The following is a 15,462-nucleotide window of genomic DNA, read 5'->3' on the forward strand; positions in this document are numbered from 1 at the left end:
TGCCTCTAACTTGCTGAAGGAATTGCACTGGCTCCCTATAGCCAAAAGGGTGCTGTTTAAAAGTCTGACGCTCACCTATAAGGCCCTTCATGACTCGGGCCCTAGGTATATTAGAAAGCGTCTTTCTCTTTATCAACCGAGCAGAGCTCTCCGTTCTGCCTCCTTGTCTAAAATGTTCGTTCCATCCATCAAACGAACTAGACAAGGGGGTGGCTCGTTCCATTACCTGGCCCCACGCGCTTGGAATGAACTTCCTATTGCTCTTAGGCAGGCCCCTAGTCTGATGTCTTTTAGAAAGGCGTTAAAAACTTGGCTTTTTACTAATGAATTGTGATGTCTTTTATTCTCAGTTATGTTTCCTTTCCAATAAAGGTCCTCTTCGCCAAAGCGCCGGGACACTCCACTGTGAGTAGCCGTTGCGCTATAGAAGAGCCCAATTAACATAACATAACATAACAATACATCTTTAAGATTGTAACTAAGAAGAGCATAGTCGATTCTCGACTTGTGTTTATATTTGAAGTTCACGAAGGAAACCCCCAGTGTGTTACCTGCCCTCTCCCTCCAAAAATCTGCTAAACTCAAAGTTGTCATTATTGCTATAAGGATTTGCCTGGATTTGGAAGGCGTCAAAGCTCTAGAGTTGGGTGACTTATCAAGCTTGGGATTTAGGACTATATTAAAGTCCCCGACCCATATTACCGGGTCTTGAGAGGTAATCAGATGGTTCTGGATCTTATTCAGATAGGATGGGTCGTCTTGATTCGGGCCATAGTAGCCGACTAGAATGTACGACCGGCCATCTAACACTACTTTAGTCAAAAGCCATCTTTCGCTGCGGTCTTCCTTGTGCTCCAAAATCTGTACCTTAGCCTGTTTTTAAAAAATGATGAGGATCCCTCGTATATTGGCGTTGTGGTCTGTATATAAGAACTTGTCCACCCACTTTTGCTTTTTCAGCATGTCGTTTACCTCATGTTTGAGTAGGTGCGTCTCCTGGATGACAATGACCTTCGCGGGGGAGTCTCGCAAATATTGTAATATTATGTGTCTCCTGCCCCTCACACGCAGGCCATTGACATTCCAGGATAAGAACTGCAATAGGGTCATATCACTTTCCTACCCCCTCCCACCCAACCACCTCTAGGGCCAAAATCACTCAAGTATATAAATTGAAAACTTTTGACCTGCCAGGAACCACTCATGGGGCGTTTAAAGGAATTATTGCCCAGAACCGAATTAACGAGGACAGACTTACGAGGACATTTTTGCTCTCCCCCCCCCTCTGTGCCCCCCCCTCCCACCTCCCCTGGAAAAACCTCCCTTACTTACACTGGCCAGATGTATAGCCAGGTTTGCGTCCTCAGACAGACCTTCCCCTCCTACACCACCTGCCTTGTATAGAGATACCAGCTGAACAGAGCATTAGAGAGTAGGTAGCTCCCAGCAAGACGTAAGTGTAACAGGATGGGAAGTCCAGTCATCCCCAATTGTGAAAAACTTAAATTTCCTAGTGTATTGTATACTCCCCCTTTTTATATAATTTCCTTTTTTTTTTTTTTTTTTTTTTTTTTTTTTTTTCTCAGTATAACCTTTAGTTTACTTTATTAAACCTATTTCTTAATGTATCCTTTTATTTCTGATCCTCTTTATATATGTTTTTTTTTTGTTTTTTTAACCCTTCCTCTCTCAGATTAGGTGTATGCGAGAAACCATTTTTAGTGGACTCTAAATACTAAACACCTCCAAGGGAGTAAAAGGGAGTAAAATAAACGTGAAGGTCGATGTGTAGGGAGATCTAAGCTACCTTGATTCCTCTCATTGTCTCAATATTAAACTGGAGGCAAAATGCATTAGCACCCCCCCCGTGAGTGCTCGCTAATGGATACTATTAATTCATCGGCCTTCAGAGGGGAACGGATGTTATGCATTTTATTGTGGTACATTACCCTCAAGAAGGCGGGAAACCTCATCTGCACAGTTGCCCCTGCAGCTCTAAACTTCTCCATTTTAAGGCCGAGCTCCCACTGTTGATCTAAGGTGGTTTTTGACAGATCAGACACCGGACTTCAAAGGAAAAATCTGGGGCTTTAAGTGACTTTGCCTTCAGTGCGAGGTTCAGGATTTTTTCCTTTAAGGAGTATTTTAAGGAAATTCACTAAGATCTTTCTCGGTTTCACTCTCCCGGGATTGAGGCGGAAGGGATCTCTGTATATCCTCTGGATATCCATCTCTAGAACCTCAGTCGATTTGTCCAGGTTGAGGGCATTCTTTAATAGTGACACCACAAATGCCTTAATATCTCCACCCTCCTTCCCCTCTGGGATCTTCAAAAGTCGGAGATTGTTCCTTCTGGAATAATTTTCCAGGGACTCAACCCTTTCCCTCATCGCATCCCCCTCTCTCCGTAAGCATTGAATCTTAGTCTCTGCTGACTCCAGACTCGCTTTTAGCTCCCCCACTGAACCTTCCAAACTCTCTGTTCTTTCATAGAGGCCATCTACCTTCTTTTCAAGGGGCTCACATGCCGCCCTGATCTCATTCTAGTTAGTCTTTGATTCTGTAAAGCCACTCCTTATCTCCTCCCTCATGGCAGTCAGAAGTGCCTCCTACGAACCCCCACCACCCTTCTCCCCATCCATAGGGTCTCCACTGGCACCCTTGGCTCCCCAGCGACCCCCCTCGGCATGGTTAGACTCCTCGAGATCTACTACTGACTTCAACTTCGAGACCTCTGTTATAGCCACCGAGCCAAAGGACTCAGGCTCTTGAGCGATGCTGGACTCAATCATATTCCCTTCAGGGGCGCCACTAGCTGCCTCAGTGAATTGTGAGATTTCCAGTACTTGAGGCAGTGCTTTAAAGTAAGAGCGCAGCGAAGGTGTAATTCGGGTTGCAGTACCTCGTACCCACTTTGTTTTAGCTTTGCCTTCTAACTGGGAGCTAGTACTAGCTTTGGGGTGCGTAGCCCCTCTTCTTGTTTTAGTACCCTGATTCGCCCCTGCTCTGTCGCAGACGCTGACACTGTCAATTTCAGGTTCGGCCTCTGCCTCACCTTCCCCCTCTGCTCCCACTTTGTGTTCTCTCTCTGGGCTGCAATCTGGAATACAGTTTGGGGCTTTCTTGCGACCTTCTCTTTGCTTATCCACGGGGATGCTGTTTCTGGAGCCCTTCCCCCGCCTTCTACTCTTACACCCCACCCCCCCGCTTTCCAGGTGTACCACTGGTGCTTTTTTTGGGCTTTAAAGTCTCTGCACCCTTCGTGCCTCCAACCCGCGCCCCCTCCTTACTGTCCAATACTTTGCTGCAAGGTGCTCCGAGGGGTCCGCGGGCAGCCGTCTCCTTGTCCTTGGCCGTTCATCCCTCGATGTTTACAATAGACTCCGCAGGACGAAATATAGGGAAAATCGGGTAGGTCATCTCCCCCCCTCCGCCACTCTCACCTCGTACACTTCCTCTGAGGAGCCCGCGAGCCGCCGTCCTGCGGCCGCACCTCAGCTCCACGGCTGCCTGCTTCCATCGCAGGAGAGAGGCGGGGGGAGGTTCCAGACTAGGTCCTACGCACACCGACCCCAAGCACGGAAGGATAGTTTCAATACACAGCCTGAGCTCCGGGAATCAGAACTACACTTTTTCCCTTCCTACCACTCCAGCGCTACTACGATGCAGCCATAAGCGCCGGTTAGTGCTAAATTACGACGGGGTTAGGAGAGGTCTGTCACGGACGCGCGCACTGCCCTAACCAGCGGCCGCCATGTTTCCCCCCTAAAGCAAAATGTGCCAGTTCTACTGTTGTTGTAATTGTTGTCCTTACATTGACTTTACACTTATGTCAGATGACCTCACTTTCTAGAATACCATTGGTTCACTGGTTATATGATGTCACTTCCTTTAATGGCTAAGGGCTCAAAGGGTACAAAGTATAATTTCTACTACACTCGGTATCAAGTTCACCCAGGCAAAAAACAGAAGATTCATGGAAACTCAACATTCAAATACAAATGTAATTGACACAAACCCTTGTAAATTTTTCCTCCAGTAAGTTTGTCTTACCTGTTAGGATGTAGCACTGTAGCCTTTGATTCCTATTAGGCCAAATCTCCCTTGATAACATCATGTTGAATTAAATACAGCTCTGTATTGTGAGTGGAGTTCCTGTGTGGGAGGAGAAGGAAATACTGTGACTGGAAAGTCATTTTCATGTTTAGCTTTGGAGAGATTTGTCTCAATATTACAAGTAAGGAGTCAGGTCAGATAGGACATTTGTGTAAAGAAAGACAATCGCCCATGTGTTTTCAACATCATATCTAATGTGATTATCTCCTCCAGGTCTTACCATTTACCTATATGTCATGGTGGAACAACGCGTTGCTGATCCTTAAATGATGCCCCCCAGATGTGGCAATGTGTATTTGGTGGGTTTCATAGATAATATTCATATGCAGAGAGGTTTCTAGTCAGTGGGCTTTGTAAACTGGTTTCTTAAACTGTTGGGGTTGGTTGCCATCTACATGAGCTCTCGGCAGAGAGGACACTAAGAAGTACCATGGGGGAAATTTACAAGCCCTGTATGCCACTTTTGCGCCACCATTGCGTCACTTCTGTGACGCAGCGGCAGCGTAAAGCCAGCGCCATTCTGCGGGGTATTTACAACATGACGCATCTAGGGCGATGCGTCACATTGTAAAGCCCTGCGCCACATGAAACCTGCTTCAGGTTTCATGTGGGCATTCCGGCAGGAGGGTGGGGCCGGGGGGGTGGATGGGGCGTTCCGGCGCAGGAACGCCTCGGAAAAGTGGCTGAGTGAAATCTAAAAGTCACTTTCCGACCCCGCTGCGTCAAAACCTTGCGCCTGCTTGAAGCAGACGTAGGTCTTGACGCACCATGTTGGACATAGGCAGGGTTGGCACAGTGCTGGAGTTGTGTCGCGCCCGCGGCACAACTCCAGCACTGCGCCAACATTTGGCAGCAGATGCGACACACATCTGCATTTCCTTGCGCCATGATGCGCCGCATTGTAAAGGACTGAGATGCGTGTCTCATGTTTCCTGGCGCATCCCTGCTGATTTGCAGGGCTGTGCCAGGAAACGTAAATCTGCCCCCTGGTGTCCTGAATAAGGTGAGAGAAAGAGAATGGCATCAAAAAATGGTTTGGTAGAATTAAGGGTGCATGTCAAAATTGTGACAGCTTCCAGGAGCACAGACAGGATACTCGTGCTTGCAGTGCGGCAAGGGATAAATGTTTCTGCACCATGGTGGTTGTTCTGCCACCCCACTTCCATCCTTTATAGATGTGCTAGCCTCCCACAGAAGCTCTCTTTTTAATCACTGTGCCTTGCACTTTTAACTAACATGAGGATAAGAAGCGATCACTGCATGCCGCTTCTCCAGGGGACGTTCCAAGATTTTAACATGTTAATTCTAATGATGTCAACAATTTCATATCTAATGTACTTCATTATATTCCAGTAGTTCGCTCCACCACAATCAGGCACCTCACTGTAGGTTTTAAGCTTGGTTCATCCAGGTCACTAACCAGACAACCAACCACTGTGTAGATCTTTTTCACTATTTGGTCCTGAGGAATTGCCACTTGATCCTAGGACAACATGGGCAAGAAACATGGTGACTGTATGTCCTGCGCCACATCTGAACATCATTCAGTAGTGTGCCACCAGAATTTTTAGTTGGGGGTGGAGGACTCGCTGATTTAAGTGTACTCTGGAGTACCTCCACATCCCATTTTATTCCATAACACTGAACACCTACACTTTTCACATCCATCTACATGACAAGGCCCTATACCCACACGACACCCAACAGCATTTGGAAATAAAAGATCTCCGGCAAAGAGCCTCTCATAGGGAGCCCGTCAGGTATTGCAGCGTCGACCTGGCGAGGATCACGCCCTATGAAGATGCATGACACACAGCTGGGTGTGCGAGGGCCCTAATTCCTATAGGGGGAATCCCCTGCCCCCACTTTATCCTTGGACTGATGACCACTTAGTCCCCGTCTCCTCCATTCTTTCCCTCAGGAACTGCATACCTTCTTGTATCACTCGTAGATATGGTCCAAGGCACCACAAGTCTTCATTGCCTTACACTGCGGCAGGGATGGGTGTTGCACTGCTTTTTTCCCTTGCAACACCCATGGTTTTTGACGCTGCCCCAGATTTACAAGGATCTGACATCCTGGGAATGTGTTAAAACTGCACGCCTCCAAAGGGGGGGGGGGTGTAACGAGGAGAAATGTCTTTATTTCTCCTAATTTTTACCTCTTTCTATGTGTGCAGCATTCTGCAGCCCTCCTAGAAAGTGGAGAACGTCTCCATCGATTGCTTTTGTGCAGGAAAGTGCCCTTTGTGTGCACAAAAACACCCCTGCCAACAACGAAGACACCCTAGCACCAGGGGGCAAGGGGGCCTGCAATGGTGCTAGGCACTAAATTGTGCGCTGGACAGGGAGAAAGGACAGGAATGTACAGTATCTTGTCGTCAAGTCAAGTCAACCAAGTTTTATTCGATTTCTTTCAAGATAATCATAAAAGCACAAAATATCATACATCATTATAATCAACAAGGTTTTAAAACATCTCATGTGAAACCTAGTCAGGTAATTTAAGCTGTCTTCCTGAATCCATACTCATAATTGAAAAATATATATTTTTTTAAATTCACATTAAGGTAGTTTTTCTACATTTGAGTACAATGTTTAAGATCATTGATAAAATCCATATAAAATATATATATTTTTTTAATTGTAGGTCTATAAATGCAGGGCGGCATTGCCTAAGGCTGAGTGACATTAAAATTGGTAAACTGCATCTCATTCTTTTTACAAAATAAAATTTACAAAACAAAACGACATGAAGTGTTGTTTGTTGGGAGACATCATCACAAGGGCACCTGTTCATAAATCTTGACCAATCATTCATTGTAGGTCAACTTATTAGCCTATTTATAGTCCATAATCAAAATCTGGTCATTAAAAATCCGTCATATCAGCCGTGCATGATTTTAAGATATGGCTGGATGCTATAGGTGGTTAAAATAATTTGATTTGCCAATACTGTTGGCTGAACAATTTATGTAGATCATCTAATCAATTCCGGAAATTTCAGACACTTTCCTTAAGATTTTTTCTTGTAACAGCAGTCATTGTACTAGGCTTATTATAAAATTCAGGGTGACCAAGGTCATTCATAAAGTTTTTTACATACTTTATTCACGGTATAGTTGATACCAGCTCAAGCCTAGGCCTGTCATTTAGAATGTCCTGATTAAACATAGTTTTTGATGATGTTCGGGTCCTGTGCCATAATAGAACAGGTTCTATTTTTATAAGGTCAGATATGTATGGCAAACCTAATTCGGAATGGCATAGATAAGAGGATGTACTACTCGGGACTGCTAATAAAAATGTTAAAAACCCATTCTCCACTAGTTGTAATGGCTGTAGATCAACTTGGCCCCAGACACCTGAGCCGTAAATAGCTGTAGAGATGCACTTAGCCTGATAGATATGTAGTAGCTCTACCGGAGGTCTTCTGTCCAGTATTCTAGCAAAATTAGCTAAGGCGGCAGTAAGTTTCATGAACATTTAATTTTCTTGCTTGGACTACCTGAGTCCATGTCTCCTTTTCATCAAAAAGGATGCCCAAATGGGAAAATCTTTTTGTGAATTCAACCTTTTACTTGTCAATATAGATGTCTCTACATTTGGTACTACCAACACCACATGTCATAATGAAAGTCTTTGATGTATTTACTCTGAGACCCAAATCATGCATAAACGTGGAGAAACTAGTCACCACCTTTTAAAGTGCCACTTGAGTGTATGACATCAATACGACAATTTGTGGCAAGTCTTGACACTGGTTCACCAGCGCTTGATCTAGTCCAAGAATGTAGAGTGTTAACAGAAATGGGGCCAACACACAATTCTGCCGTATCCCTCTCCGTATTTTAAACAAGGCTGTGCTGTTTCCACCGGCCCAATACCGCACCCTTGTCTTTGCATCACTATATAGTTGCCTTAAAAAATATATTATTGGAGGTTCCACGCCTAAATCCTTCAAGATCCGCCATAATTTATCATGCATTAAACAGTCTGGTATTAGTCATTTTAATGTATATTGTATTCCTAAACAACTGTTGTTCTGCTCATCTCTAAATTAGATGAGCACCGCCACCATGTGGCAGACTGTTTTATGTATGGTGTTGACAATTAGGTGCCAGTGCCAAGCACCGGAAAACCCCGGCTCAAATCAAGCAGTGCGAAAGCTGCTGTGAGGTCTACAAATGCTAAAGGCAGCCTGCCCTGCTTTGCCAGCTTTTACTTCCTCACAATGATATTCAGATTTAAACTTTGCTGGACTGTACGTAGACCCTCACGGAAGCCAAATTATAATTCAGAGATTGTTCTATTATCTTCAACCCAATCCTGTAGTTTATTAAGTATAATTTGCCCCACTACTTTAACCAGGGAGTCTAATAATGACATGGGCCGATAACAGCCAGGATCCTGACGGTCACCTTTTTTAAAAATTGGAACCAAGATTGATTTTGACCAGCTCTCTATCAAATGAGAAGATCAGCATGCTCTTACTACTTGAATTAAAAGCAGGCCCATAGCAGCAGATTAGATTTCTAAAGATCCACGGGGACCCCTGGGGGCCCCGGAGCTTTCCCACCCAAACTTACCATAATAGCACAGTTCACCTCTCCAAGTGTAAACTGGAGATCAATGGGGCAATTGGCAGATAACGATAATGTGTCATAAGGCGATTGCCTTCCCATAGAATTTTCATGCATGGTACACTTATACATAGTAGAATAATGTTCCACCCATTGTTCTTCTGCCATTGCTATCTCAATAGAGGGAACGTCCCGAGTGACCAGGAGGAGGGCTTGGACTGCCTTCCAAAATGCAGAACGATCTCTTGCTAAAGAAGCTTCACGCAAGGCTGACCATGCTTTTTCTCTCCACGTTTCTTTGCACTCTTTAAATGCACGCTTATATGCCCCCATAGCCATTCTGATAGCATGGATATTTCTAGGTGATTTGTGTATCTCATGTTTCAATCTAGAATATGCCTTGGGGCATTTGGTATCAAACCACCCTTGAGTTCTACTTCACAAATTATTATTCTGCAAAATAGGGTCTCTTTTGTAAATCCAGATATCTGTGGGAAGGAATTTAGAACATTGCCATGGGGGGTTGTTTCTTCAAGGCAAGCTATGAAAGCAGATTCACATTTGGTCACTACTTTCTCTGTGATTTCCAGTGGATCCACCATCGACCAGTGCAGGGTGTAGCCATTTACTTTACCTAAATCTATATTCTGTGCGGCTTTGGAAAATTTGTCCTTAGTGTTTAACTGTTTATTTAATAGGGTAAACAAAACACTTATTGGAAAATGGTTGCTCAGGGCATTTTTATGAGTTGTAAAAGACTGAACTCCAGTTGAATGTCTATTTGACATCAGTATATAATTTATGATCTTAAAGTATCTCTTCCATTAACGCCTTCCATGCTGGTGACCGAAACGCTCCGTCACCGGCCTCGGTTGCGCTGTGCTGGTGACGGAGCGGTTCCGTCACGGCCCGGCAGCCGCGCCTGCACGGCGCTGATTACGCGCCTGCGCGGTGCTTCTATTGAGCGGGCGGGGCCGCGACGGAACCGCTCCGTCACAAGCAAAGCGCGCCCGAGGCTCGTGACGGAGTGGCTCCTCCCTCCCCCTAGTGCTGCGGCAGAATTGACGAAGGTGTTAGAAGTGTGCCTGAGGGGGACAGGCGGTATTCATAACTCATTGGTAAACACTAAATCTGACCCAAGCATTACTTCATCTAGGACGTTCCCCATATCTCTTGACACGTTGTTCAATGCCTGTTGTGGTTGCAGGTATGCAATAGCTGGCACCCATCAGGTAACATTGTACACAGTTTACTCTGTACGTTTGGTATATGCTTGTTGGTGTGATTTATAACATTCAAGATGCATGCAGTCCGATACTGGGGACTAACATTCCATTTCCGCTGTTGTTTGTGTTTTTTAACATTACTACAGGTCGAGTGAACTGAGAAAAGTAAAAAACTGAAATCAGAACCCCAAGTTTGCCCTGACGAATTTGCTGAAGTTATAGCAATGAAACATGTCGGCATCATGTAAATATATATGGCATATTAGGAACCATTTTTAACTGGGACTACTTGCAGCAGCAGAATAAAGTTATTAAGCCAGCAAGTTTCTCCACATTTTAGCAGTGGTGGCCATTTACCTTTGGCTATCACAGGGGTTCTAGGTGCACAAACTCACTTCTGCACTTTCAATTTAGATGAGTGGACAGATAGGTTGTTCATTTTTTGCACGACACCTATATTAGTTGGGTATTTACTATTTCTGTTTTTTCTTCGTTCTTTATTCATATCAAAGAGAGAGTGACCAATGAGGAGAAGTGGGTAAACTGGCAATTTTCTGCCAGGAACCCCCTCGGGGGTTGCTACCGTGAGGCACTCTCTCTTTACTCACTTTATTTTTTCACCATTGAGAGTGGGATTAGACCTGGGTTGAAAATCTTATATGTAAATACACCATGACCCGATAGACTAGTGTTAAGTAAACACATCTGGGGCAGTAGTACAATTAACCGTTCAACTCTGCCATTGGTCGTACAGAATTTTTGTTAGGTGGGGGAGGCCTTGATTGTTTAATATTGATTGAGTGGGGGGCGGCTTCCTCCTTTCTTTTTCCCCCTAGGGCTCCTTTTGCTTGTAAGGTAAATCAAATGAACCAATCATGGAGTCACTAATCCAATACAATACTTTACAATAGGGAGCACCTGCACTGTGGCACTGAATAGCAGTGACACAGTGCCCCAAGCATCTAGACCAGCAAAACACATAGCAAAAACACAGGAGGCAACAGCAAAAAAATGGAAGGGGGACCCACGCCAATGGTGCTAGGTCTAACAGGAACAATCCGGGTTTCTTCAGGGGACCCTCAGAGGACCCTGAAGAAACCCATTTGGAAGAAGGAAGGACGGAAAGTAACCCCACCAGTGGATACCCAGGGAATCAGGATACCCACACCAGGAATGCCAGTTGCAAAGGTACGAAGTGACGTCAGAAACTGCCGTAGACCACAATGGAGGACTTCAGTGAAGAAGGTGGAAGAGTCAGGCGAAACCCAATGGTGGATTCAAGATGAGAGGTACATACAGGCTGTGGCGACAGAGTCTATGCCACTCAGGAGTGACCAGGAGGGACGGAAGACGCAAGCCCACCGAGGTCCGAGATGCAGAATAATTGACAGTGAACTTGGCGTTGCAGCTGTGCGGACCAGGCAATGCTGTGGAAGACCAGGAGCTATTCAGGAGCTACTCCATGTAGGATGTCAAGAGCCTGCGGTTGGTGTCCATCGTGAACACCAACAAGCTGTGGCAAAGGCAACGAACTTAGTAAAAGACAATAGTGCAGTGTCTGGACCAGCAAGATCCAAGTGACCCACTACGAGCAGGTAAGGCAGAGCAGTCCCGAGCAAGTAGCACAGCCCACTGGAGCCAAAGAAGAGCCTCAAGAGGACCCTCATGCCAGAGATACAGGCATCACAAGAGGACCTTGAGTAGCCCACCAATGATGAAGGGCCACAGTGCAGAGGATGTGGTGAGGACGAACATCTTGCTAGCAGGAGATGCTTGATGTTGGAGCTTCTTGGAGCCCAAGGATCTCTGAGGAGAGATTGAACAAGCTTTGGCTACAGCAAGTTGACAGGCTGCACAGGGGTACTGCTCCAGTGGTTCCAACGAGGGATACTGGCTTCATACTCTCTGAAGACAGTGCTAGCCTCATCAGGGTTGCAGAACAACCACCTGTATTGTTGAACCTTTTGGATTCTGTAGGAGCTCAGGAACAGAAGAGAGGTCAGCTTCATTGTGGTGCCTGTAGATGCAGGGAAGTGACTCCTTCATTTCAAGGGAGATTACTTATGGGTGTCTTGGATGTCCACAGACCTTGTGAAAAAAATCTGTATGGAGCTCAGGCACAGACGATGCAGCAGAGTTGCAGGACGGCGAGACCAGGAGTAGCAGGAGTCTTCCCAGTTGTAGTCTCAGTTCCCAAAGCGAAGTCTAGCGAACTCCAAAGTGCCCAGACTGTTGAAGATAAAGTGGTTGTGGATCTCAATCTTGTCCCATTATGAATCTAAGGAACCACCCAGAGGAAAGCTCTTAAGGACCCTAAAGACAGGGTTGGGACGATTCAGGGGTCCCTCCCACAGGAGGGGCTGGACAGTGCAGAGGATACTCCCATGTCCTTTGTCCAGTTTCACGCCAGAGAGGGAGCCAACGACTCCCTGGACTGATTCCAACTGGTGTATGCAAGGAGGGCATCAAATGGGCCCTTCAAGGCAGTCTATAGGCGCTGGCAAGTGCCCCCCACCCTGGCCCAATACACTAAGTCTTGTCTGAGAAGTGGTCACACCTCCCTGTGACAGGAAACCTATTGTTCTACCTTCCCTTTCTCAAGCTTGGGTAAGCAACGGCAGGACAGAATCGTATCTCTGGTCAGCAGCTGTGTTAGATAGTGCTATCCCAATGCAGTGGAAAACGTCACCAAATGCACTCAGAAAATTGTTTCAATAATGTTAATCGAAAGTTTCTTTATGTTTTCATGCTTAATGTATTCAAATTTCTTTCTTTTCCAAATATTTTTCATTCTTTTCAAACAAAAATTATATTCATCAATTGTGAAGCTGCACGCGGCTCTGTCACTCACCAGTGCTCCTGTCTCTTCCAGCTGTGTGTGGCTCTGTCACTCACCAGTGCTCCTGTTTCTTCCAGCTGTGTGTGGCTCTGACAGTCACCAGTGCTTCTGTCTCTTCCAGCTGCGGGTGGTTCTGTCACTCACCAGTGCTCCTGTCTCTTCCAGCTGTGTGTGGCTCTGACAGTCACCAGTGCTCCTGTCTCTTCCAGCTGTGTGTGGCTCTGTCACTCACCAGTGCTCCTGTCTCTTCCAGCTGTGGGTGGCTCCGGCCGTATTGACGCTGAGATCTGAGTGAACACCTCGCCCTGTGCTGTCTCAGCTCCGGACTCCGCTGCACGAGTGCTGCTCATGCCCCGCTGTCCGCTTCATGGCACCTCCCTTGCCAGGGTTAGGATCTGCCCAGGGTCACAGAGCTCTGCACTAGGCACAGGCGCCTGTGCGCTGATATAATCTGCCCAGTTCTGTGTGCCCATGTGGTTTTTACACAAATATAAATAAACAGCACTTCCCTGTGCCCTGGGCAGTGAGACACACGGGGGAGGAAGTTAGTGGCCAATTAACTGAGATCATCGCCTCCTCTTAGAGGAGAGTTCCTGCTTCTGACACACACCAGACATCGGCTTCATCTTGTGTAACTCTGTCTTGTCTGCCTTCGAGGTCTGACATAAGAGGTCAGTTAAGGCACTCACTTCAAGTATGGGCGGGGGTGGGGCACTTTTTGTGGTGCAACCCGCACAGGAAGACCCTAGTCTCAGTTGTTCAACAAATAGAAACCCACGTTCAACCTCAGATCCCTTAAGCTGATTCCCTCCCAGAGTAGCTTCACTCCGAAGGTAAGGGTGAAAGAGTGAGTGGTATTTGAGTTTGTAGGGCCATAAAATGAGAGTGTAGTGTTACTTACGGCAGGAGGTGTGTCTTGGGTAGGTGACTGGTGCTCTGGCCGAATGTATGGCTTTACAACGCAAACATTTACAACGCATGCCTTTAGAACACAGTTTTTACATTGTAACATCCATTACAATGCATGATATTACATCGCATGCCATCGCAAAGCATTTTTAGAAACTACATTTACAACGCATTCCATTCCTTGTGGAAGAGGTGTGGCGCAGCAGCCAGGGTGACCCTCCCTGGAACCCGTGGGCTCACGGTTCGATCCCCGTGGGCTCACAGTTCGATCCCCGGCACCGGTGGCAGATTAGCCCAGTACCTTGTGACTCTTGTGACACCTTGTTTAATCTTCCCGAGGGCCCCCAGCGCCTAGAGACCCTTACAGGTGATTGTTTGCGCTTTACAAATGTGGATTATTATTACAACGCATTCCATTACAACGCGTATTACTTTTAGGGGAACAGTAGGGTAGGTGTTGGATAGCTGAGGGGTAAAAATTACTATTCCCACTCCAGTGACTGCAATAGTAGGGTAAGTGTTGGATAGTGTAGGGGTAAAAATTCCTATTCCCCATTACTTACCTTATATTGCACTGTATTGGCATGCGTTGTAGTGACATACGCTGAAATGACATGCGTTGTAGTGACATGTGATGTAATGGCTGCATTGTAATCGCATGCGATGTGAAGGATGTTGTGTTGTAATGACTGCGTTGTAAAGGTAGGGCAATGTAATGACTGCGTTGTAAAAGTTGTTTCCCGCCATGGCCAGTTAACTCCTTGAGTGCTCATGACGAGGTCATGACGAGGTCAGCTCGTCATGAGCTACGGCGCATGACCGCACCCGTTACATGGAACGCTCGCATGTTGGGCTGATTCCCCTGCTGTGCTGAGCATTCCATTGAAACGGGCGTGGTCATGACGAGCTCAGCTCAGCTCAGCTCGACATGAGCACCGGATCTCAAGACGAGCTGACCACGTCATGAGCACCGGGGCGCTGCACGTGCCCCCTCGCCCCCCAGCACAGCGGGGGAAACAGCCCGCACAGAAGGGGCTAAAGAGCTGCTGCTGTGGTACCTTAATAGAAGCAGGGGAAACCCAATTTACCCTTGTAGGCTTGGGCACAGGATAGTTAAAGTCAGAGGGTGCTACAAGGGGCTTGGTTCTGGGAACAAATCTACTCAGTTTGGAGTCGTAATTAAGATGATCGCACTCCAGTGTATCAATAGAATATCACATAATTCATTGGTCCATATGTCTCCCCATATGTCTACTTGTAAACTACACTACTAAAATCTATAAATTTCGTATGAATACATTTTTACTTTTTCCGTGTATCTTTTCCTTCCAGTGATTTATTCCATTGTCAAAGTTTCCATGATATGTGATATTCTATTGATACACTGGAGTGCGATCATCTTAATTACGACTCCAAACTGAGTAGCTGTGGTACCTTGGCACCTATGTCCAGTGCTTAATTTGAGCAGGTGTCTGCCGGGGCTCAGCTCTGGGATTTGCTTGTCAGCTGGTGACATGCTTTACAATTACGTTTCAACTAACTTTGGACTCAGCAGCAAGGTGGGGCCCTGTGTCTCAACTGTGGAAATAAAGGGACTTGCAGCTTCAGTTCTACCACTTTAACCTGAAGATGGTCCACTGTGCTGTCTGATTACAGCGCGTCATGATGCGTCCATGAGCGTTGGCAGTCCCCTTGCAGTGGATTCTTTTAATTACAAAACATCCACTGTTTGATTGCTGGACATGGATGCGGATTGTGGACTTGGCAAAAAGGATTGGCAAAGCCAACAG

The 15,462-nt window shown here is 46.2% G+C and overlaps 1 protein-coding gene across 2 annotated transcripts in view; it reads right to left on the bottom strand.

Annotated features, from left to right (window-relative positions):
• LOC144767947 (ly6/PLAUR domain-containing protein 5-like) overlaps positions 1–15,462 on the bottom strand; it is a 578,058-nt gene that overhangs the window by 206,010 nt on the left and 356,586 nt on the right. The window contains exon 5 of one of the 2 annotated variants that reach the window (XM_078651299.1): positions 4,054–4,155. In XM_078651299.1, the coding sequence (XP_078507425.1) occupies positions 4,054–4,117 (64 nt within the window). In that variant the 5' untranslated portion in view covers positions 4,118–4,155. Of the gene's footprint in view, positions 1–4,053; positions 4,156–15,462 lie in introns of those variants that run through there. The other variant, XM_078651296.1, reaches the window with a different exon arrangement.

The sequence above is a fragment of the Lissotriton helveticus genome, chromosome 7 (genome assembly GCF_964261635.1).
Source record: "Lissotriton helveticus chromosome 7, aLisHel1.1, whole genome shotgun sequence".
Classification (NCBI taxonomy): domain Eukaryota; kingdom Metazoa; phylum Chordata; class Amphibia; order Caudata; family Salamandridae; genus Lissotriton; species Lissotriton helveticus.